General features: G+C 48.8%; 1 protein-coding gene across 4 annotated transcripts in view; it reads right to left on the bottom strand.

Annotated features, from left to right (window-relative positions):
- The window catches only part of HDLBP (high density lipoprotein binding protein), a 955902-nt gene that overhangs the window by 343928 nt on the left and 587755 nt on the right, over positions 1–24219 (bottom strand). For all 4 annotated transcript variants that reach the window (XM_086944014.1, XM_086944016.1, XM_086944015.1 and 1 more), the window contains exon 18: positions 3562–3783. In XM_086944014.1, coding sequence (XP_086800140.1) covers positions 3562–3783 — 222 coding nt within the window. The remainder of the gene's footprint in view (positions 1–3561; positions 3784–24219) is intronic.

The raw sequence follows: 24219 nt of genomic DNA, 5'->3' as shown, positions 1-24219 counted from the left end.
GAAGCTTTGTTCGTGCTTTTCCAGTTATTAAGTATGATTTTAACCCCAGCCGTCAGTAGCAGGTCCAGTAGAGCTTTGTCATCATCATTGAGTGTGACGGCTTTGGCAAAACCTAGAACAAGCGTTGAAAATTCCCTTGGTAAGGTGATATGGAGCACTGTGTTTATGAAACCAAAGATCCTGTCCCAATAGGAGGTAACACAGGGGCATTTGAAGATTAGATGTTCCAGATCTCCTCCCACATTCGTACAATTCCAACATGTGTCGTCGGGCTTGATTTTGTGTAGAAACAACCTCCTGGGCGTCCAGAAGGCCTTATGAAGGAGCCAGAACTTGGTCTGTGAGAGTGTAGGGCTAATTTTGTGGCGAGTGGTGGATTCCCAAGTGCTGGCCCAGATAGTGTCCGAGTTAGGTGTGGAGGAGAAGGAGTCCCAGTACCGTTGGAGAGGTGCATTTAGGGTGGACGATTGTGGCCGCATTAGTTTGTACAGTCTAGAGACTTGGTGCCCCAATTTGTTAAGTGAGGTGAATAGACCTGGGAGGGAGGGAGGGAGGGACAGCCGTCAGGTTAGCCTTCGGTAGTGCTACTTTAATGTGTAAGAAGTTATAGAATTCAACGTTATGGAGTTGGAACTTATCCTGAATTTCTTTGAAGGTTAGTGGAAGCGAGTTTGACGAGTTGGTGTGGGAATAAGATACCATTGTCTATCCAGGTGGGGTAGTTTAGAGGTTTCCCTTTGTATATAATGGCGGGATTATGCCATAAAGACTCCCAAGAAGAGTGACGGAATTGATGCGGGAGGCATTTACTGACCTTTAGCAGAGCCAATTTAGTATTTTTGAAGATGGGCCCCGGACCTAGGCTGGGATGGGGTTTGGCGGTGAGTAGGGCGCAGGGGTTAAGACCCTCAAGAATAGACTTATCCACAGAGAGCCACACTGGGGTATAGTCAGATTGGGAGGATATCCAATGTGACCCTTGTTTCGCTAAGAAGGCAATTTGGTAAATTTTGTAATCCGCCAGATTGACCCCTCCTAATTTCTTATCTAGTCGAAGTTTTTTCAAACTGATTCTGGCTTTTTTGCCCTGCCAGAGAAATGCCGAGATGACTTTGTCCAATTTGGTGTGGAATACATTGGAAAGGAAGAGTGGGAGCAACGTGACAAGGTAGTTAACCAGGGGGGATATCATAATTTTTATAGTTTCAACACGGCCCCACCAGGTGATGAAGCGGGGTGACCATCCGTCCAACAGACTTAATTTTGTCTAGGGTTTTGTTCTCGTTATGTTTAAGGGTACTCAAAAGCTCATCAGTGAACTCAATCCCCAAATATTTAATCACTCCTGTTTGCCAGAATATGCCCGGATTGCCCAGCACTTCTCTCGAAGTGTGGATATTAAGAGGTTTTACTTCAGACTTATCTCCGTTTAATTTGTACCCGGAGAGGGAGGAGTATTTATCTATTGAGGACATTAGCGCGACAAATCTTAAGATATTATTTGAAAGATCACATTAAGGTACCTGTAGGTACATATAAATCAAGTTCTTCTAATACTTTAAGTTCTACTGAACTTACCAGTTGTAGAGGAAAGGGCTTAGCTCACCCTGACTGCAATTTCAAGAGAGGTTCTAGTAGGAAACCATTTAGTTTAGGTAGGTGCACACACCTGACCTCACTAGAAAATCGTCGTTGGATGCAGGCCCTGGTGGACCTCTCCAGAAGACACCCAGAGGGTGCCCTCTAAGTACGACTCATTCACTTTTAATGAACTTAGTCGCCTGTGTGCAGTCAGAAAGTTGAAACAAGGACAGAGTCCAACCCTTACCCACCTGATAGATCTCTTAGTGGCTCATGATGTAGAGAATGCATCAGACCCAGGGAACCAAGGTAGTAGAGAGGGGGGCCATCCATCAACAGAGGAGATTCCAAGTGGAGTAGATCCATTGATCTCTGATGAGGATGATGACCAGGATGCAGTAGATGAACCTGACCTGGGCAACACAGGACTATCTGGAGGTGGAGAGGGCCATGGTGGAGAGGGCTTAGTATCCATGTATTTTTTCTTTAAAGGTATGTGGTAGTCTTCAGGGAGGTCCAGCTTCCGTTTTTTGGGCAGTGTTGCTTGAAGTTTCCCAGTGTCTGGGTCAATATGCAACTGTTTTTGCTTCAGATCCAAAGACTCTTGTGGATGAAGTTCTTTAGATGGAGTTTGTTTACGAGGGCTCCCGTGCTTTTTAGGGTCGGGGCCCTTCGGTATGGCCTGTTTCGACTCTTAAGGCTTAGTTTTTCCCAGTTTCGGATCCGAAGGCTTTTCATTTGGTTCCAAATGTTTTTCTTTAATTGGTTTAAGCTCCAATGCTTTTAGTTTAACCGGTGTCTGTACCGAAGCTTTCGGTCTCGGTAGTATCGGCTCCGAAGCCTTTGGTTTATGAGTGCCTTTTGTGCCGAAGAAGTCTTTGGTGCCGACAGAGGAGCGTCATACTTGGCCTTGTGTTTTGGTGCCGAAGATGTGGGTTTGACACCTGGATGGCGTTGGCTCAATCCCGAGCCGGAAGGCTGGTCTTTATGTTTCATGGCCGGGCTTGAAGAGGGGAGTCTGAAACAGTATTACGGTGTCGACATGAGCCCGAGGGTGAAGGTGTAACCAGAGTCTTTGGTGTTTTTGTGGGCAGCTGGGGCTCATTGCTCACGGTTCCTTGAGACGGAGTGATGTTGGATTCCTCTTCCATGTCGGAGTCATCAACTTCAGACACGGAAATTTGCTCTTCTTCGGCGCAGAGTTGGAATTCCGATTCTTCTCCGAAGATAACGGTGCCGGACTAGTGCCATGTCTCATCTCGTGCCGTCGAGCCCAACGGTCACAAATTGTTTTCTTTGATCGGAATGATCAACAGGCCTTGCAGATGGTTTCTTCATGCTCCGGGGAGAGTCCGTGTGTGGGAACTTGGCACCACACCCGGGGCATTTTTTAAGTGGAGGCCTCACGGCCCGCGTTGAAGCGTCAAGCGAAGTACGTGGATTTTTACGATGCAGGTGGAAAGGGAAAAACTTGATCAAAAAGAGTAGAGTGGTAAGGATTGCGCGTGGAAAAGTTCGAAGACTATCCTTAACGTCATAATACACATCCGAATCCCTTGGAGGGAAAAAAAAAACAATTTGAAGATGGAGTCGATGCCCATGCGCACTATTGTCCTAAGGAGGAGTCACCTACCTCGTGACTACAAAAGACTTCTTCCAAGACAAAAACAAAGTGCAAATATCAGAGCCCAACACCAGATGGCAATCTATGCACAAGTATACAATCTACAGCTCATATGCCTCGAACATACATTTTAAGCCTCTACTAGCCTGCTCTGCACAAACAAAAAATCCTGCAATAGCTTAAGCTTTTTTTGTTTTAACAGGGCATCATCACTATTTCCAAGAGCGTCTGGCAGTGTATAATTATGCAACTGCTTCACAGTCCACGGTTTACACAGTACAGATTACAAATACATGTACACATTTTGGTTACACAAATGCAAAGCTGGGAAGCTATGATAGTTTAGCATTTCTCACCAGGTTCTTAATGCGGGTCTCAAGCTCCTTCTGTGCTTCCTTCACAGCTTCCTCAGTACCAATGATGGTTATCAGCTCCTGGTCTTTATCCTCTGGCATTGGAAAGATGATTCGGGCACCAGTATCATTTCGCACCTTGCGAATGCTGCTGCCGCCTTTACCAATAAGAAATTTGTGGTACTCCGGCTTAGCGTGAAGTTCTACTGTGTAGCTTTTAGTTTGCTATGCCACAAAGAAATACAAGAAAATGGTTACTGAGGAATCTCTAGCCACACATTTAACAGGCCTAAAGAAAATATTGATTACACCTGAGATTGCTTTTAAAAGTAATCACATGAACATGCGCAAACTGACACAGTAAGAATCCATGTTAAAGATATGCAGAATATAAATAGAACTAGTTCTTTAGTTGTAAAAGCAAAATGTTTTAGCAAAAAGACATTTTCAAATTCTTGTTTTATATTGAGTTCTCAGTCAATGATCTCCATAGATGGGAGCTTGGAATATGCGCTTTTAATTTACTAATACGTTGCTCAAGTTTTATATGATGTTCAAAGTTAACTGAAATCAGTTCAGCAGTATCACAATACACTAAGACTGCCTACATATTTCCAACAAAACTATTTAGCATTCAACAGAAAATATCCAACAGAACATCACACCTGCATACAACAAAAGATTTATTTTATTGGATTCCCTTAAAAAAATAAAGTTTACGAGTAGTAAACAGGGGGTTGTTAGTAGACTGAATCTAATGAAAATCACAAATTAGGTTAGGGCACATCATATCCTTACCCCAGAAAGAACAATTGTTACTTACCTGTAAACAGGTGGTTCTCTAGTATTGGTGTCTTTCATAAATTCACATGCTCGAATATTCCCTGTCGAAGTGCGCGTCCCACAGTAAATAAAATAGCAATAAAATCCCAATAAAATATGTATGTAAAAACATAACAGATAAAAATACACACTAGAAATAGTTGCAAATAACAGGTCATAATTCTCCCATAGGAATACATGGCAAGGGAGAAAAAACATTTGTAACATACTTGTCATTATGTTAGTCCAAACTACAGCCAATCAGGCGCAAGCACCCCTCCAGAACCTTCTCCTCAGAGGCTCAGGCCCTTAGATTTTCGTAGCACGAGAGTGACAAAAAGAGTCTAGGAGGAGAAGCGAGCCTCTGAGGGGAGGTGGGTGGGTCGCAAGTGAATCTATGAAACACACCAATACTGGAGAACCACCTGTTTACAGGTAAGTAACGATTGTTCTTCTCCAGTATTAGGGTGTCTTTCATAGATTCACATGCTCGAATAGAATAGTGAGCAGCAATAGTTGGCAGCAAGAGCAAAATCAGCAATGCATAGGTATGATGATGCACCAATAGCATAGCATAGCCAGGAGGAAAGATAATAATAACAACCGTATCATTACATAGATCATATAGGTGGAGGGTAGAAAGAGGCTCACCTTAGTTAAAAAAAATTACGAAGCACTGCTTGTCCCACTGCCGTATCGGCTTCGTTGAGCGTTTCAAGGCAATAATGTCTCGTGAAAGTGTGCCTGCTGGACCACGTAGCTGCTCGGCAAATTTGATGAATCGGCACACCAGCAAACAGGGCAGTAGAGGATGACATCACCCTGGTAAAATGAGCTCTCACCGAGGATTGAAGAGGCTTGCTAGCCTTCTGGTGACAGAAGGAAACTGCTGAAGAAATCCAACGTGCAATAGCTGGCTTGGTGACAGAACGACCCTTGCACATGCGCCCGTAGGCTAGGAACAGCTGATCAGTTTTGAGAAAGTGTGCCATCCTATCGATGTAAAAGTTAAGGCATTGCTTAACATACAGAGAATGTAAACGTTGCTCCGCTGGAGTTTGAGGGTTTGGAAAGAAAGTCTTTAAGAAAACAGGCTTATTGAGGTGAGTCAGTGGGCACCTTAGGCATGTAGGCCGGGTTCGTACGAAGCACTACAGAGTCTGATTTGAATTGTAGAAAAGGAGGCTGAATGGTAAAGGCGTGAACATCGCTCATGCGACGTGAAGAGGTTAAGGCAAGAAGAGCCACTTTCCAAGTTAAAAATTTTAAATCCGCTTTGTGGATAGGCTCGAATGGAGTCTTCATTAATTGTGCCAAAACAATGTTGAGGTGCCAAGTTGGGGGAGGGCGCCCAATGGGCGGGAACTTCCGCAACAGTCCTTTGAAGAACTGACGAATGATTCTGGAAGAGCAGAGAGGAGGAGCCATCCTGCCGGAAGCGAGAAATCGCCGTCAAGAACACTTTCAAAGTGGAGTGGGAAAGTCCTGACTGTGCCAGCTCTAGAAATAATAGAAGAAGCTGAGCTAGAGTAGAATGAACAGGGTGAATGTTGGCAGCCACGCACCAGTGAAAGAATCTTTTCCACTTGAGTTTATAAGTCTTTATCGTAGATGGAGCTCTGGCATTGGCAAGAATGTCTCTGCAATATGGCGGGATATTCAAATGGGCAAATTCAAGGTTGTCGGGTTCCAGGCTGATAATCTGAGAAAGGAGGGGTCCGGATGACAAATCAGGCCCTCGTCCAAGTTGAGAAGGTCCGCTCGAAGTTTGAGGAGAATCGGTTTGCTCTGATAAAGAAGCAGCAGTTCCGAGAACCACGCTTGTCGAGGCCATCTGGGAGCGATCAGGAGAATGCAGCACGGCTGTCTCCGCATCTTCCACAACACTCGAGGAACCAGTTGAATTGGCGGAAAGGCGTAGGCGAATAGACCGCACCAGTCCATCTAAAGGGCATTCCTGGACGATTCTGGATGGGGAAGCCAACTTGCAAAGAATGGGCATTTCCGGTTCGCAAAGAGATCTATGGTTGGATGACCCCAACGCCGAAAGTGCAAATGCTACTTACCAGTATGCATCTGCTCTTGGCATGTAGGGCTGCTGACATTCATATCTGTGCATAGATCGCCGCCTATTGTTGGGTCCGGATGATTGCACATTGTTGTCCTGGAAGAGGCTTCGAAGTATCACAAGATAGGTGGCTCCTCCCCTGGACTACAGTGCGCATGGGCATCGACTCCATCCCCAGATTGTTTTTAGCCATTCCGGATTTTCCTTTTGCCGTGAGGGCTGCCAAAGACTTCTGCTGTTGCCTGCCTGCCCTTCCAGTTCGCCCACTACCTTTCGCGACACCCGCTTCGCGGGTGCTGCTCAGCTGCTCCCGGAGGCCATTCCTTGCTGGTGTGAGGCTCCGCAGTCGGCGGAGAGCACACGCGCTCCCAGCTGAGGACGGCACAGGTTTGAGCCTTCAAGCGTGAGTCCAGTGCGTGGAGCCTACCGGGGGACTGCGAGGACCAGCATCCTCAGCTTCACACAGCTGGTGCCTCTTCCCCCGGCGGCCACGCCCCCAACCTCCTCGTATATCACTGGCCTGTTTACTACCGCGACGCGGGACGCGAGCGGGACACAGCACGGGGCGAAGACAGGGCAAAGAGCGGGCCGTTTGAGGCCATTCGAGCACGTGAGAGCCCGGCCCGGGCCCCCCCTCTTTATCTTTCATCTCTGTGCCCTTGTCTACACGGAACAATGTGTACCAGAGAAACCAGAAGCAAATCTACATTAGCTGCTGCAGGAAATACAAAGGGCCACATTGACATTTACTTTGTTAAAGCCGGATCCTTATTAATTGAAGAAATTGAGGTCTTGGAAAGAAGAATCTCCCAAGAAATAGATTGGGTTAGAAGATCCTCAATTGGTCCAATGGCCCAAGCTAGAACACCGGAGGGAAGGATCGAACTCACAACCAAAGACAAGACTAACCAGGTAATACTCCATCTGCCCAACTCTAATACTACTGACCTGGAGTCAACAATCGATGTCCCTAGTGACTTTGACGATTTGAGTATAATGGCTCTTCCAAACACCCAACCGACTCAGATATCACCTGTAATTCTACCACCACCTCGTGACCCGAAGATTATGGTAACTAACCCACAAGAGCCTAATCCCGATAAGGATAAGGGGGCCAGGGAAGGTGCCATACGAAAAAAGAGGGGGGGCCCTACCAAAGAAGCAAAGAAGACAAAATCCCCAATATCCAAACCTTGTAGGGAAAAAGGGGCAAAGGGAGGTATTACGGTTCCAAACTTAGAAAAGCAGGGCAGAACAACTACCCCCACAACTCCCTCTATAAAGGCACCAGTAAAGGCCACATTCGCTACCCCAGCTGACAACTCCAGTGATGATATCACACTGGAGGACATCGGCGTACTTCTTAGATCATTATTGAGCCCGCTTGAAGCTCGACTGATTAAGATCGAGGCAAGGCTAGTTAATATTGAAAAATCCACAGTCCAACTAGCTGACTCAAAGAAACTCGACACAAATCTAGCCAAAATAACCAAAGGAGGCCCTGAACTAGAATCCAGAAAGGGCAACGCACCCACAGTTGCTAGGAAAAACACACCGTCGACTAATGCACAAAATCCAGCGCCTACTTTGGCTCAAACTCCTCTTCCCCCGCCCAACACAAACTCTAAGAAAGCAACATTACTAATCCCACAAACCATAACAACCCTACCGACCACTACCCCAACACCTAAGGATACTGTATCCATTCAGTCTAAAGCCAAGGGCGATCAAACATCTACGGGAGAGAAACCTAGTTACAATCGCAAACCCAAACCTGTTCATCTCCCACCAGAGGCTGCCCCTTACACGCTAGTCTTGACAGGGGTTCCGGAACTAAAACACAAAACTGTAGAAACAATATCATCACTTAGAAACAAAGTCATCAGCTGGCTATCCACATATAGACCACTTCCGAGAGGAATAACCAGCGATATTTCTATGGTTAGGCGGGTTACTTGGGTGGGATACTCCAAAAAAATCAGTAAGGGGAGACTGCATCTTGGTCACCTTCAGGGAAACGGGCACTGCTGCCTACATTTGTGCCTGGGACTCTGAGGACTCAGCTAGCAATATTCAACCTCTCCCTCTCTCATTCTTTTATCCATCAAGTCCTTACAACTTGGAGGATCAAAGATGGGGGGTATCATCAAGACCTCCTGGATGATTGGGGAAGTGGCCGTAGGGAGAGAAGCTGCCCTCCAAATCACAGGGGAAGACCTATTGATCATTTCACACAGTTTGAGGAGGATGAAGGCTGGGAAAATATCACAAGGAGGAGGGGCCGCAGGGGAGGATTCACAAGAGGTATTCAAGGGCCACATAGAATGCACTATCCAGCCCATCTCCCAGTCTATAACAGATATAGCAGTTTGGAGATGGTGGACTGACACGAAGACAATGGGGGGTGGGAAAGGTCAGCCTCAGAAGAGACGGGGGATAGCCCATTCCTACTACCCACTCCGTGTGCAGGGATACAAAACCCTATGGGTCCAAACCTAATTATAGTGTCCTCTCCAGTGGCTCCAAACGCGATCCACACTAACTTAAGATCTGGTCAGGCCCATTCATCCCCAACACAGGTGGTCACTCCGGAGAACAGGGAAGTTAACAATAACACCACTATGGGCTCATCTTCTACCAAACTATGAACCTTAAAACTGGTTTCGTGGAATGTTGCGGGATTGGCCAGTAAGATCGACTCTCCTGACTGGATCTCCTTTATTAATTCTAAAAATCTCGCTTCAAGGTTTTGCAGCCTTCTCCAAACCTGCTAAGTGGGGGGGGGGGGGGGGGGGGGGGGGGGGAAGGCCATCAGGAGGACTCGCGACTTGGATAGCAACAGACTTAGGCTGCCAGGCTAACTACCTGGAAACGGATTCAGATGACATTTTGGCCGTCTTACTGGAGTGGCCAAATTTATCGAAATTGGTGGTTGTTAACATATACTCGAGGCCGACACAAATAGCCAAGGAATCTAGCACCATAGAACAACTCTCGGTGTTCCTTGACGGCATCCCCTGGGAACTTGCATGCCTGGTGGGAGGTGATTTAAATTCACAGTATGAACCACTAGCAGGTTTACGTGAAGGCCCCTCCTTTGAGGAAGACTCACGTTGGCGCGTACCTAAGACAGTGGCACCCCCCCCCCCCCCCCCCCGAGAGCTTGGACCCCTTTGGCCTTGCAGATCACTGCCCTGACCCTAAACCAAGGATTAAGGGCCTGCAATGGTCGCTGTACCTCTGATATACCTAGTGCCTGCACTTATAATAAAATTGGCAGAGAATCGAGAATAGATTATATTCTCGTCAAACTATTCACGTGGCCACAGGTAGTCGATTTAAAAATTATCGAGAGACGGGATAGTGACCATAACGCCCTGGAACTTTTTTACATCTCACCAGGGAATGAACTCCCTACTCCCAGTACGGACAATGATAAGTCTGGGCTCCTTCTAGAAAACAACCGGAGGAAAGTCAAATGGGAGAAATTAGTCACTAGGGGAGACTGTGAGAAGGTGGCCTGATATGCAGTGCTCACTATTCTAGTGAACACTATGTATCAGTCCAGCAACCCTTATTGATGATTGGTTGTAAGTCAACCTTATAGACCAGCTATCCTAGTAGCGTGGATACGAGCAGTCTAAGGCTAAAGACTCGAGAGGGCGCGTTAAGCCAGCTGTTTACCACACATATACCCCTTGAATACCAAGTGAAAGGACACCACACAAGTGTTATGAAAATAAACAGTTATTTATTTAAAGATCACAACAGCCCTGTACTCTTTATGAGGACAGGGTACTAAGCACAAACCAAAACTCTTACAAAAATACTTAAGTTAGCACAGTATATACAAATGCCCGAGGGGCACGGAAAACCATATACTCTGAAAGTGGAATGCGAAATTCCTAGCAGGTAAGTACAGTACTAATAGCTTTTGGAATCGCTAGGACTTGACTAGGGAATCGTTAGATTATGTCTAGGAGGCCTAGGGGACTCTGGTGCAGTGTGTGCACTCTCACGCGAGATGCGGGACAAAAGTCTATGGTAGCTAGGAATTAGAAAGTTAGTGTTCTCGGGCGAACCCGACCTGGTAGGGAGAAAACGAAAGTAGATTCTGACCCTTGGATAGTGAGGCTATGCTGGGGCACCGAAATGCCGAAGTTACCTAGCCCAGGGGCTGCAGCTGCATAGGTCTGAAAAGACGTCGGGAATCCTCGTAGACGGACCAGGAGCCGGAAGAAAAGATGCTGGCCGGTGACCAGTGAAGAAAGTTCAGTCGGATCCAAGCCTGGATCTTGAAGATAGATGACACCTGAAAGCAGAGGGGACCAAGTTCGAGACTACTAGCCAGTAGTCAGTGGGCACCAGGAGGGCACCGGATGGTAGCCACCTCGACTAGGTGAGTGGGTGACGCTTGACTCGAAGATCTCACGGACCAGGAGGCGTTGTCGGCGACCAGGATGGAGGATCGAGCTGTCCCACGAAGATAGAAGCTGTCGGCGTCGCTGGACCCAGGATTGGGCAACAAAGCCTTGGCAAATTCAAGCCCACGCGGTGGACCTAAAATGGCGTCTGGAGTGGACCAGGAGGGTCCGGGGTGCCTCTCTTGAACAAGGAAGCAAGGGCCAGCCTGGAGCAACCAGACCAGCAGAAGAGTTGTCGTCGGGCGTCGTTCAGAAGGCCACAAGCCAGCCGGCTAGTAGCCAAACAACGCGGTGCACAGCAAACAGCAGAAGGGCCCCACGCCGATCGTGGAGATGCAGGGAGGCTGATCTTGGGCGCTGGAGCTGCGCAGGGTTGGGGCTTCTCGGACCCCAAAGCACTCACCAGTGGAAGACTCGGTGGGCTTGCAATAAAGATGTCGTGCAGTCTTGGCGATCGTCGGTCCCTTGAGGTCTCGTCGCACTCACGGTTCTCAGCTTGGCTGTAGAGGTGAGTAGAGGTCAGAGGTGCCAGGGAAGCCGGGTCTCGTCGAGCTGGGTCGTCGGATTCGTGATGAAGGACTTGCAGCAGACCGCAGTGTTCTTTAGGATGGTGCCTGCGGATGCAGGGTGACTACTCCTTAGCCACAAGGGAGAATCTTGAAGAAGAAATCGTGAAGTCCTTTCGAAGAAAGTGGTATCTTGATTCCAAAGATGATCTAATTTTAACAGGGGGCCCGCTCCCATCTTTATACTAAAAAAGGGGGCTGACCCGGTGACTAGGTCCTGCCTATGGGTGGGACTAGGTGGGGGGTGGTTACACCCCTCAGCCATGCCGGACTTCCCCAGGCCAGGGGCTGGTGTGCCCCTGGAACTGGTTCAGACCGGCCTATGCGTAGTGAGCACCGGGGTGCCACTCAGCAGTCACCTTCCTGTAAAGCCCTGCCTACCCAGGATACACAAAACCATGTCTGGGACGGTGCTAGCACCGCCCCTGACAGGAAACCCTTTGTCCAGGCTCCCCTCGCTGGAAGGACTCCCAGCTGCAGGGGGTCAGACTCGTGTCTGTGGTGGCAGCCTCCATTTTGTGGAGCTGAGGCTTCAGTTAACTTTAACCGGGGTTCACAGTTACATACATGTCGTGTCCCTCTAGAAGGGTGGAATGCTAACCCCGTCGCCAGAATTGGCGAGGGGTTAGTATTCCAATTCGTATGACACCTTACTCGACATGTTTTGATAAAGCAATACCAAAGATAGCATTTAACCGCGAGGATTATAATGCACTTAAGAGTATATGGTATGCGATATCATGGAACAGCTATTAGGACTTGGTTCCGCAAGCTGCAGACAGGCTCAGCTCATGCCAGAGCACCATCTCACACGATTCCAAGCACTCTGCCTTCAGGATTGTCAAGGCCTGCCATAGGAGTGACTGATAGGAATCTGTGTGTCCATTTTAGGGTTAGGTATAGGTATACTACACCTACAGCAAAGGGTGATTACACGACTTTGCCCCAGCTGTCATGCAGCCAGTTGTGTCAAATTTAGGAGGCCAGCCAGGGGTGGCATAATACATGCTGCAGCCCCTGGCAGCCCTGGGTACACCTATGCCCTGAGTTACAGGGTCTGATAAGGTGGCCCAGTACCAATTGGAAATGTACCTAGGGTACATGGAATCCATTTTAAAGAGAGAGCAGTAGGCCTGGGGTCCTGATTGGCAGGGTCCCAGGTCGACTATGTCCAAAACCAGCTAAAACACAGGGCAAAAAGTTGGGGGCAACCATAGTCAGGATGTACCTTCCTACACAACCCCCCCCCAAACGAAAGGAGATAAGGCTATCCTTGTCCAGGTAAGCCTCTATTACCTAAGTGGCCATATAAGGAAGGACCAGCTCTGGCTTGGTTTCCCCCTGTGTCATGGTCCACTAGGCAACCCCTCACCCTAAGGGTATCTGAGGGTCTCCACCATAGGGAATCTCTGTCTCTGGTGTGTCTTGGGAAAGAAGAAGGCTGATGCTGGGATGGAGTACTGAAGTGAGGCTCCTCTACCTTTGGGCTCAACTTCCTCCAATCACCATCCATCATATGTGCCTTTCTTTCTTTAGCTGAGATGCACTGAGCTCTCAGGGTCAGCCTCTGGCTACCTAAAGCTGGAGGCTGGGTCCCTCTGTTTGGCTTACTGGAGGGACAGGTCAGGTCTGGGGTTTTTAGGCCCCATGTTTGGCTGTGCCCAACAGTGTCCAGCTGTGGGAGTTCCCTAACTACTTTTAAGGGGGATCCCTCAGGAGTCTGCTCTATTTTCACTTGGCTAGGTTTACCAGCTTCAGTGATCCTAATCGGCTGATTAAGGGGTTCTTTTGGACAGGGGGCCCTTTGGGGTCCACCACTGGCCTCCCTGGTCTCTTCAGCCCTGGGCTGACTGAGGCAGGGTAGAGAGGTGCAGGTTACCTGCTCCAGACTGGGTCCCACCTGGGAAGGGTCCACTGCCATCAGGGGCTCTGCCAGGCTAGGCCTGACTACCTCTGGGGCAGTTCCTTCAACAGGGGTAGAGTCAGTTCCCTGAGGAGGCTGGCTCTCACCTAGTGTCTGGGAGGGGGAAGACTCTTCTTCCTCCTCAATGCTCTCTGTTTGAGTGGAGTGATCCATTGTTTCAGGCTTCACAACCTCACTATCTGTCTGAGTAGAGGCTGAGACCATTTCAACCTTGCCAACCTTTTCAGGAGGGCACTCAGTCTGTGTTTGGGCTGTGACTGTCACAGCCCTCCTATCCTGTTCTGAAAAGTCTGTCTGAGCCTGGGCAGTGGCTACCACTGCCCTTCCAACCTTTTCAGGGAGGAATGGTGCTTGGACTGGGGCTGTAGCTATTACTGCCCCACTAACCTGTCTGGATAGGCCTATCATTCTGGAATGAGTTTCTTGTTCCACCTCAGCCCATGCTGAGAGTTCCAGGTCATTCCCCAGTAAGCAATCTACAGGTAGGTTATCTGTCACTGCCACTCTCATGGGCCCTGTGACATTACCCCAGCTGAGCTTGACTACTGCCATGGGATGCCTTCTCTTCATTCCATGAATGTCTGTCACCTGATAAGTAAAACCAGGGGTCAGTTGAGCAGAGGGGACCAGATGGTCACTCACCATGGTGAGGCTGGCCCCTGTGTCTCTGAATGCCTCAACTTTCTGACCATTCACTAGAACTTCTTGTCTATACTTGCCCAAAATGTGGGGTCCAGTAGTGAAGTTGGCAAACCCCATGCCAGTCTCACAGACAAGAGTGTGGTCAGGGAACCTGGCTAAGCCATAGTCCTCCTGATTGCCCAAAGTAATGCCCACCACATTCTTGGGGGCACTCCCACCACCTGGGGGATTACCACTAGTGGTAACAGGAGGTTTAGGAGTATTACCTGGGGGTATATTTCCCTTATTACCATTTTTAGGGCAACTGGCATCACTTTTGTAATGACCCACCTGTTTACAGGTATGGCAATAAGGTTTCTTCTGTTCTGAAGGAGTGTTCTGGGACCCACCACCCTTGTTGGAATTTTGGGGCCCTTGGGAAGTCTTCTCTGTGGATTTATCCCCACCCTTCTCTTGAGGCTTGGTTGATTCCTTTTTCTGGTCACCACCCTGGTTTTTAGGCCTAACCCTGGTTCTGACCCATTTGTCTGCCCTCTTACCCAATTCCTGTGGAGAGGTCAACTCAGAGTCTACCAGGTGCTGATGTAATAGCTGGTTCTGACAATTATTCAAGATTTGCTCCCTCATAATTAGATTATACAATCCTTTAAAATCAGTAACCTTACTACCCAGTAGCCAGCCTTCAAAAGCCTTAGTGGCACAATCAACAAAGTCAGCCCAATCTTGAGACTGAGTTTTCTGGGTGTCTCTGAACAGCATCCTGTATTGTTCAGTGGTTAAACCAAACCCATCAACCAGTACATTCTTCAAGACTTGGTAATTGTTAGCATCCTCCACCCTTGTGGTGAGGAGCTTATCTCTACCTTTCCCATCAAAGGAGAGCCACAAGATAGCTGCCCACTGACTTTGGGGAACACCCTGCACAGTGCAGGCTCTCTCCAAAGCAGTAATCCATTTGTGGATGTCATCCCCTTCTTTAAAGGGGGGCACTATCTTATTCAGGTGCTTTGTATCAAAACTCCTTTCCCTATTGCTAGGTTTATTGCTGCCACCAGTGGGAACTGTCCCACTCAATTGTTGCTCTCTAGCAAAGGCAAGTCTCTCTTTGGCCAGGGCAAGTTCTTCCCTTTCAATCCTCAGTTTGACTGCCCTTTCTTCAGCTTCATACACTCTCCTCTTAGGGGAAGACATTCCTCTGTGAGAAGAGTTGAGAGAGCCATTGGTTCGAAAGGATCTGCTAGAGCCTCTTGATAGAGACCTAACTCGTCCATTCCCAATGTTAAGCTGACCTGAGAGTGGGCCCAGGGGTCCCCCAGTACCAAGCTCATGTCTGCTTAAGTTGGACCTGCTTAGTCTGCTGACTTCTACCTGTCCCTTATCTGCCTCATCCCCTGATAACTCATCCTCATCCTCAGCAACATCTGCCTCAAGGAGGGGATGGATATCAAAGGGACCCTGTAAGGAGGGCAAACTTCCATCTGGATTAGAAGGGTCTGGGTTACCAGCCCTACTGGCATCATAAGCCTCTAGGAGACCAATCAGAAAGGAAGTGGTGGGGTTAGACCCCTGTTTTAGTTTCCTGAGAGTACACACTTGTCTCATCTCATGGAAGCTAAGAGCAGCATATTTAGAAGGGACCTGTGGAGGGTCCACTGACACAAGGGGATACTCAGAGTTTCCTCCTTTGTCTGACATGCTGCTTCTAGTGTGGTGTAAGTGATGCACCTACCTACACTATGTGTTACCTACTGGTCCCTTGCTAGAGTTGCAGCCAAGGTGTGCTAAGCCTTGAGGAGCTACAACAGCTGGTTCAGTAGAACTCAGAGTATTCTAAGCTTTAGTTATATGTACCTGACAGTACTTATGTGATCTTTCAACAAGATATTCTTAGGATACGTGTGGTAAAACAACAGCAAGCTCAAATCCCAACCGCTGCTCACCAATGTGAGAAGGTGGCCTGATATGCAGTGCTCACTATTCTAGTGAACACTATGTATCAGTCCAGCAACCCTTATTGATGATTGGTTGTAAGTCAACCTTATAGACCAGCTATCCTAGTAGCGTGGATACGAGCAGTCTAAGGCTAAAGACTCGAGAGGGCGCGTTAAGCCAGCTGTTTACCACACATATACCCCTTGAATACCAAGTGAAAGGACACCACACAAGTGTTATGAAAATAAACAGTTATTTATTTAAAGATCACAACAGCCCTGTACTCTTTATGAGGACAGGGTACTAAGCACAAACCAAAACTCTTACAAAAATACTTAAGTTAGCACAGTATATACAAATGCCCGAGGGGCACGGAAAACCATATACTCTGAAAGTGGAATGCGAAATTCCTAGCAGGTAAGTACAGTACTAATAGCTTTTGGAATCGCTAGGACTTGACTAGGGAATCGTTAGATTATGTCTAGGAGGCCTAGGGGACTCTGGTGCAGTGTGTGCACTCTCACGCGAGATGCGGGACAAAAGTCTATGGTAGCTAGGAATTAGAAAGTTAGTGTTCTCGGGCGAACCCGACCTGGTAGGGAGAAAACGAAAGTAGATTCTGACCCTTGGATAGTGAGGCTATGCTGGGGCACCGAAATGCCGAAGTTACCTAGCCCAGGGGCTGCAGCTGCATAGGTCTGAAAAGACGTCGGGAATCCTCGTAGACGGACCAGGAGCCGGAAGAAAAGATGCTGGCCGGTGACCAGTGAAGAAAGTTCAGTCGGATCCAAGCCTGGATCTTGAAGATAGATGACACCTGAAAGCAGAGGGGACCAAGTTCGAGACTACTAGCCAGTAGTCAGTGGGCACCAGGAGGGCACCGGATGGTAGCCACCTCGACTAGGTGAGTGGGTGACGCTTGACTCGAAGATCTCACGGACCAGGAGGCGTTGTCGGCGACCAGGATGGAGGATCGAGCTGTCCCACGAAGATAGAAGCTGTCGGCGTCGCTGGACCCAGGATTGGGCAACAAAGCCTTGGCAAATTCAAGCCCACGCGGTGGACCTAAAATGGCGTCTGGAGTGGACCAGGAGGGTCCGGGGTGCCTCTCTTGAACAAGGAAGCAAGGGCCAGCCTGGAGCAACCAGACCAGCAGAAGAGTTGTCGTCGGGCGTCGTTCAGAAGGCCACAAGCCAGCCGGCTAGTAGCCAAACAACGCGGTGCACAGCAAACAGCAGAAGGGCCCCACGCCGATCGTGGAGATGCAGGGAGGCTGATCTTGGGCGCTGGAGCTGCGCAGGGTTGGGGCTTCTCGGACCCCAAAGCACTCACCAGTGGAAGACTCGGTGGGCTTGCAATAAAGATGTCGTGCAGTCTTGGCGATCGTCGGTCCCTTGAGGTCTCGTCGCACTCACGGTTCTCAGCTTGGCTGTAGAGGTGAGTAGAGGTCAGAGGTGCCAGGGAAGCCGGGTCTCGTCGAGCTGGGTCGTCGGATTCGTGATGAAGGACTTGCAGCAGACCGCAGTGTTCTTTAGGATGGTGCCTGCGGATGCAGGGTGACTACTCCTTAGCCACAAGGGAGAATCTTGAAGAAGAAATCGTGAAGTCCTTTCGAAGAAAGTGGTATCTTGATTCCAAAGATGATCTAATTTTAACAGGGGGCCCGCTCCCATCTTTATACTAAAAAAGGGGGCTGACCCGGTGACTAGGTCCTGCCTATGGGTGGGACTAGGTGGGGGGTGGTTACACCCCTCAGCCATGCCGGACTTCCCCAGGCCAGGGGCTGGTGTGCCCCTGGAACTGGTTCAGACCGGCCTATGCGTAGTGAGCACCGGGGTGCCACTCAGCAGTCACCTTCCTGTAAAGCCCTGCCTACCCAGGATACACAAAACCATGTCTGGGACGGTGCTAGCACCGCCCCTGACAGGAAACCCTTTGTCCAGGCTCCCCTCGCTGGAAGGACTCCCAGCTGCAGGGGGTCAGACTCGTGTCTGTGGTGGCAGCCTCCATTTTGTGGAGCTGAGGCTTCAGTTAACTTTAACCGGGGTTCACAGTTACATACATGTCGTGTCCCTCTAGAAGGGTGGAATGCTAACCCCGTCGCCAGAATTGGCGAGGGGTTAGTATTCCAATTCGTATGACACCTTACTCGACATGTTTTGATAAAGCAATACCAAAGATAGCATTTAACCGCGAGGATTATAATGCACTTAAGAGTATATGGTATGCGATATCATGGAACAGCTATTAGGACTTGGTTCCGCAAGCTGCAGACAGGCTCAGCTCATGCCAGAGCACCATCTCACACGATTCCAAGCACTCTGCCTTCAGGATTGTCAAGGCCTGCCATAGGAGTGACTGATAGGAATCTGTGTGTCCATTTTAGGGTTAGGTATAGGTATACTACACCTACAGCAAAGGGTGATTACACGACTTTGCCCCAGCTGTCATGCAGCCAGTTGTGTCAAATTTAGGAGGCCAGCCAGGGGTGGCATAATACATGCTGCAGCCCCTGGCAGCCCTGGGTACACCTATGCCCTGAGTTACAGGGTCTGATAAGGTGGCCCAGTACCAATTGGAAATGTACCTAGGGTACATGGAATCCATTTTAAAGAGAGAGCAGTAGGCCTGGGGTCCTGATTGGCAGGGTCCCAGGTCGACTATGTCCAAAACCAGCTAAAACACAGGGCAAAAAGTTGGGGGCAACCATAGTCAGGATGTACCTTCCTACAGAGACGGACTACCCAAACTTTACGCAAGGATCCTTCCGCTTTTGGAGAAAGCTTTTCAAATATGGAAACAGGCAGAAGGGCCTGTTAACAGGGAAAAGCTCACTCATGTACATGCTGAGCTAATTAACACTCTAGAGATAGATCTATTCTCAAAGCCAGGGAAAAGATCAGGACCCCCCAGTTAAAACGACCTGGTATAATGCTACTTGCCGGGCAGCTAAGACTAAACTGCTTCTTGCCATCAAGAGTGGCACTAACAGAGAGGAAATCCAAGCCAGGCGAAGATCCTACAGGAAGCTTCTGGTAGATGCAAGGGCCGAATGGGACCAGGGATACTGGGAAAATCTCTCAAGTTCATTAACTATTCGAGACTCGCGCAAATTCTGGCACTTGGTCTCAAATGGGACAGAGGATTTACCCTCAGCTATCGAGCCCAACATCTCCCCAAGTTTATGGCAGAGCCACTTTAAATCGCTGTATTCAGCAGAAGAAAGGTCCCCTAGCAGTTCAAACAGCATGCCAGGACTAGGCACATGTGGCGATCATTTTACAGAAAAAGAGGTGAGGGCAGCCATAGATGGGCTTTCTGCCGGAAAAGCCCCCGGTCTTGATGGGGTTCCTGGGGACTTGTTTAAGCAAGAACCAGGGTTATGGGCCCCTTACCATACACGGATATTTAACGCCATCCTGGGGGGTATGGAGGTTCCGGATACTTGGCTGGGCGCAGAGGTTGTCCCAATTTACAAAAGGGGTCCCCTCTGCTCCCAGCCAACTACCGACCAATAAGCCTTATTGACATATCCCAGAAGCTCTTTGGGAGACTGGTTCTGAATCGACTACGAGACTGGGTAGATGAGAGGGGCATTTTGACCCCATATAAGGCTGGATTCAGACAGGGAGTGTCAACTACTGACCAAATTTTTAGGTTGAACCTGATTTACTGGAGGACAGCCATAATCGAGGGCGGCACCCTGTATACAGTCTTTGTAGATCTTCGTGCCGCCTTCGATTTGGTACCAAGACTGAAGCTATGGAAAGTCCTGGAGGAGTTGAGTGTCCCTGGAGATATTTTGGGTATCCTGATGAGATTGCACAATAACAACAATGCCCGCGTCAGGTGCGGCAAAGGAGGCAAACTAACAGAAAGGTTTCCCGTTCGCAGAGGGGCAAGACAGGGTTGTGTTCTTGCACCGACCCTGTTTTGCCTCTTTGTGAACGGGATAGTGGACCACCTAACCAGGATCCTTAACATCGATGCCCCAAAGCGGACTGGCAGCAGGGTGCCTGCAATTATGTTTGCAGACAACACCCTGCTGCTGTCTAAATCCCCCATGGGCATTCAACGTGTTCTGGATGGGTTTCTGCAGTTCTGGTTAGATCGAGGACTTGAAATTAACCCCCAGAAGACCAAATACATGATCCTCAACCCGAAGCCGTACAATCGCTCCCCACCAAGGTTAGGAGAAGTCCAACTGGAACGGGTGTATACAATCGAATACCTAGGGATCACTCTTAATGAACACCTAACGTGGTCATCCCATCAGGCGAAAACGAATATCAAACTGGCACAGTTGGCGGGAGGTATTATGAGATTGGCGAAAAAATCCCCCTTCCGTCCACTAAGCCCTATAATTCACATCTACAAAGCTCAAGCCCGGGGGGCTGTCACGTATGGTGGTGAGTGGTGGGGGCACACTCTATCATCCAAATTATTAATAACAGAAAACAAATTCTTGAGACAGATTGTTGCCCTCCCCCAGAGTACACCATTACTCCCGCTCAGACTGGACTTGGACATTCGACCCATAACGGAGGTGCTGGGCTTAAAGCCTTTGACATTCTGGCGGCGTATATGGAGTAGTCCGGATCTCCAAAATTACAGAGCTGAGTTGCAGGAATTTCTTGAGCTTCCCAGTGCCAAAACAATGCCATGGCTGATCTACATTAGGAGAACGTTGGAGGCAATCGGACTACATGAACTGTGGGTAGACCAACTCAACATGTGCTCCAGGATTCCAAAAAGGCACTGATGAGAGCTTATTACGATCAGATGCTCCTTAGAGCAACAGACGGAACACGTGAGGGGTCACTGTCCCATAAGTTTATACAAACTAAAGACTCCTACCAACTTGAAAGCGTCCTAGATGCCATCTCTCCGCAACTAACCAGGAAATTATTTCTCCAATGGAGATATGGAACGCTTCCTCTAGCATCATTCACAGCATCCTGGTCCTCTCGTTCCTCTTCAGAAAGTTGCCCGGCCTGTGGCCACTCAAAGGAGAATGACATTCATGTTGTCTTCTTTTGTAGGGGATATGAAAGGAGTAGAAAATACTGGCTAGTTCCATTGCTCAGGAACCTGGGATTCAGAACTTTTCTACCCGCGTATAGAGTCCTTAAGACAGACTTATCCCCCAACCTGGTCTTTGCTCTATCCAAATTTTTAACCTCTATGTGGTATGCCCAATGTCGACGTGTAAAAATGATGTGCTAAGAATCCTGAAGCCCTGAGACAGTCCCAAAAAATGTGTCACTCTTTTAAATTCTAGTTTTTATTGTGATCACTACGTTGTTTAATATGTTTTTTAAATAATTTTATATAGAACTGAATGTATATCTTTTATGATCTGTGATCGAAATAAAGATTAATAAGTATGTTTTTAGCCATTGTGGCCAAGATGGAGTGAAACTCAGTGAATGATGACCATGCCATGAAATTATATGTGAACACTGCAGCTGCTACAGGCGCCGGGGAGGAGGGCGGGCGATATGAATGTCAGCAGCCCTACATGCCAAGAACAGATGCATACTGGTAAGTAGCATTTGCAGTTCGAGGCATGTGGGCTGCTGAATTCATATCTGTGCATAGAATACATAGCAGTCCCTCCATTAGTGGCGGCCGCCCGTGCCAGCTCCAGCAGTTTGGAAAAGTGTCTTGAGAACAGCCTGCCCTACAGCTGCCTGCTGTTTGGAGTGCACGTCTACACAGTAATGCTTAGTAAAAGTGTGTGTGGTAGACCATGTGGCTGCTTTGCATATGTCCTCTAAGGGAATGTTTCCAAGGAAAGCCATAGAGGCCCCCAACTTTCTGGTGGAGTGGGCTCTTGGTGGAATGGTAAGAGTGCGTTTTGCCTTTGCATAGCAGATTTGAATACATTTCACGATCCACCTAGCAATACCAGCCTTAGAAATAGGGTTACCTTTGTGATGTGGCGCAAAGGCGACAAAAAGCTGCTTAGTTTTTCTAAAATCCTTGGTCCTATCAGTGTAATACATTAGGGCCCGTTTAACGTCAAGGGTGTGGAGCATCCGCTCCGCCAGCGACTCAGGATTTTGAAAGAACACCGGCAACTCAATAGTTTGGTTGATGTGGAACTGAGACACAACCTTGGGTAGAAATTTAGGGTTAGTGCGTAGCACTACCCTGTTTGAATGAACTTGGAAGAAAGGCTCTTGGATTGTGAGGGCTTGCAGTTCACTAATCCTCCGTAGCGATGTAATTGCTATGAGGAAAGCCACTTTCCATGTCAAGAACTGAATCTCGCAGGAATGTAGTGGCTCAAAAGGAGGACCCATCAGTCTTGTAAGAACCACATTGAGGTTCCATTCAGGAGCTGGTGGCGTCCGTGGCGGAATGACTCTCTTGAGGCCTTCCAGAAAAGCTTTGATGGCAGGCACCTTGAAAAGTGAAAGGTGCTGTCTATTTTGGAGGTATGCGGCCATCGCAGACAAGTGAATGCAAATGGAAGTATAGGCCAGGTTAAGCTTGTACAGATGAAACAGGTAACAGATGATGTTCTGAATAGAAGCATCAAGCGGATTAATGTTGTGGTTTGCACAATAGATGACAAACCGCTTCCATTTTGCCGCATAGCAGGCTCTAGTAGTGGGCTTCCTAGCCTCCCGAATGATGTCCATGCAGTTAGGAGGAAGGTTGAGGTAGCCAAACTCTAGGACTTCAGGAGCCAGATCGCCAGGTTGAGCTGTTGCGGATCTGGGTGCTGAATGTCGCCATGGCTCTGCGTTAGAAGGCTGGGTGTGAGATGTAGCCTTTGATGCGGTACCACGGACAGTTCTAGGAACGTGGTGTACCATGGTTGGCGAGCCCACGTTGGAGCAACTAGGATGAGAGCCATTGAGGGCTGCCTGAGTTTGCGTGCCACCAGCGGAATCAGAGGTGCTGGGGGAAAAGCGTACGCAAATTTGCCTGACCAGTTCATCCATATCGCATTGCCCTGCGACTGTGGGTGTGGGAACCTGGCGGCGAAGCTTTGGCATTTTGCGTTCTCCCTTGTGGCGAACAGGTCTATCTCTGGATGACCCCACCTTTGGAAGTACGGTTGGAGTACTGATGGATGTATCTCCCACTCGTGCATTTGGTGGCTGTGCCTGCTGAGTAGGTCTGCCATCTGATTGTCCTTGCCCGGGAGATGCTCTGCCATGAGGAAGATGTTCCTCTGAATGGCCCACTTCCACATGCTTTGAGCCAGATGAGACAGCTGCGGAGAGTGTGTGCCTCCCTGCTTCTGAATGTAGTACATGGCCGTCATGTTGTCCGTCCGGATCAACACGACTCTGTTGCAGAGATGTACTTTGAATGCCTTCAAGGCCATGAAGATTGCCATCAGTTCCAGAACATTGATGTGCATCTTATTCTGCTGCTGCGTCCATAGTCCCTGCACCGTGTATTGGAGTACATGCGCTCCCCATCCTTGGAGAGAAGCGTCCGTTGTCAGGATAATCTGTGGCACAGGCTCTTGGAACGGTCAGCCCTTGCAAAGTTTTCGTGGATTCCACCAATGCAGAGAGTTGTATGCCCGACCGCTCACCAACACTAGGTCTTTCAACTGGTTGTGAGCCTGTGTTCACTGACATGCCAAGCACTCCCGAAGCGGACGCATATGTAGTCTTGCGTGCGGGACAATGGAGATGCAGGAGGCCATCATGCCTATCAACTGCATGAACACTCTTGCTGGGAGCGAGTGTTGAGGTCTGAATTTTTGGATCAGCGATTGAATGCTGTCGACTCTCACTGAATTTGGCTGTGCTGTGGCCGCCAGAGTGTTTATGGTAGCACCCAGATACTGCCGTATGTGGGCGGGCTGGGGATGGGATTTCGGGTAATTCAGTGAGAACCCCAGATCGTGCAGAAGGCGAATGGTGTGGGACACGTGGTTGGCGCACTGCTGGGCCGACTTTGCCTGAATGAGCCAGTCGTCCAGATAGGGGTAGACGTGAATGTTTTGACGTCTCAGATGCGCCGCCACAGTCGCTAGGCACTTTGTGAAAACCCTGGGCGCCGTGGTGACCCCAAAAGGCAAAACCTTGAACTGGTAGTGCTGGTTTTGGATGGTGAACCTGAGGTATTTTCTGTGTGAAGGATGTAGTGGAATGTGGAAGTACGCATCCTTCAGGTCCAGAGTTGCTAGGAAGTCCCCTTGCCCGAAGCAGTGGGAGAACCTGCTGCAGCATGAGCATATGGAAATGTTCTGATAGAATGTAAAAATTGAGCGGCCTGAGGTCTAGGATGGGCCCGAGGGATCCGTCCTTC

The sequence above is a fragment of the Lissotriton vulgaris genome, chromosome 11 (assembly GCF_964263255.1).
Source record: "Lissotriton vulgaris chromosome 11, aLisVul1.2, whole genome shotgun sequence".
Lineage (NCBI taxonomy): Eukaryota > Metazoa > Chordata > Amphibia > Caudata > Salamandridae > Lissotriton > Lissotriton vulgaris.
Note: the sequence above shows the minus strand (reverse complement) of the source record. Positions and strands in the feature narration are given on the sequence as shown.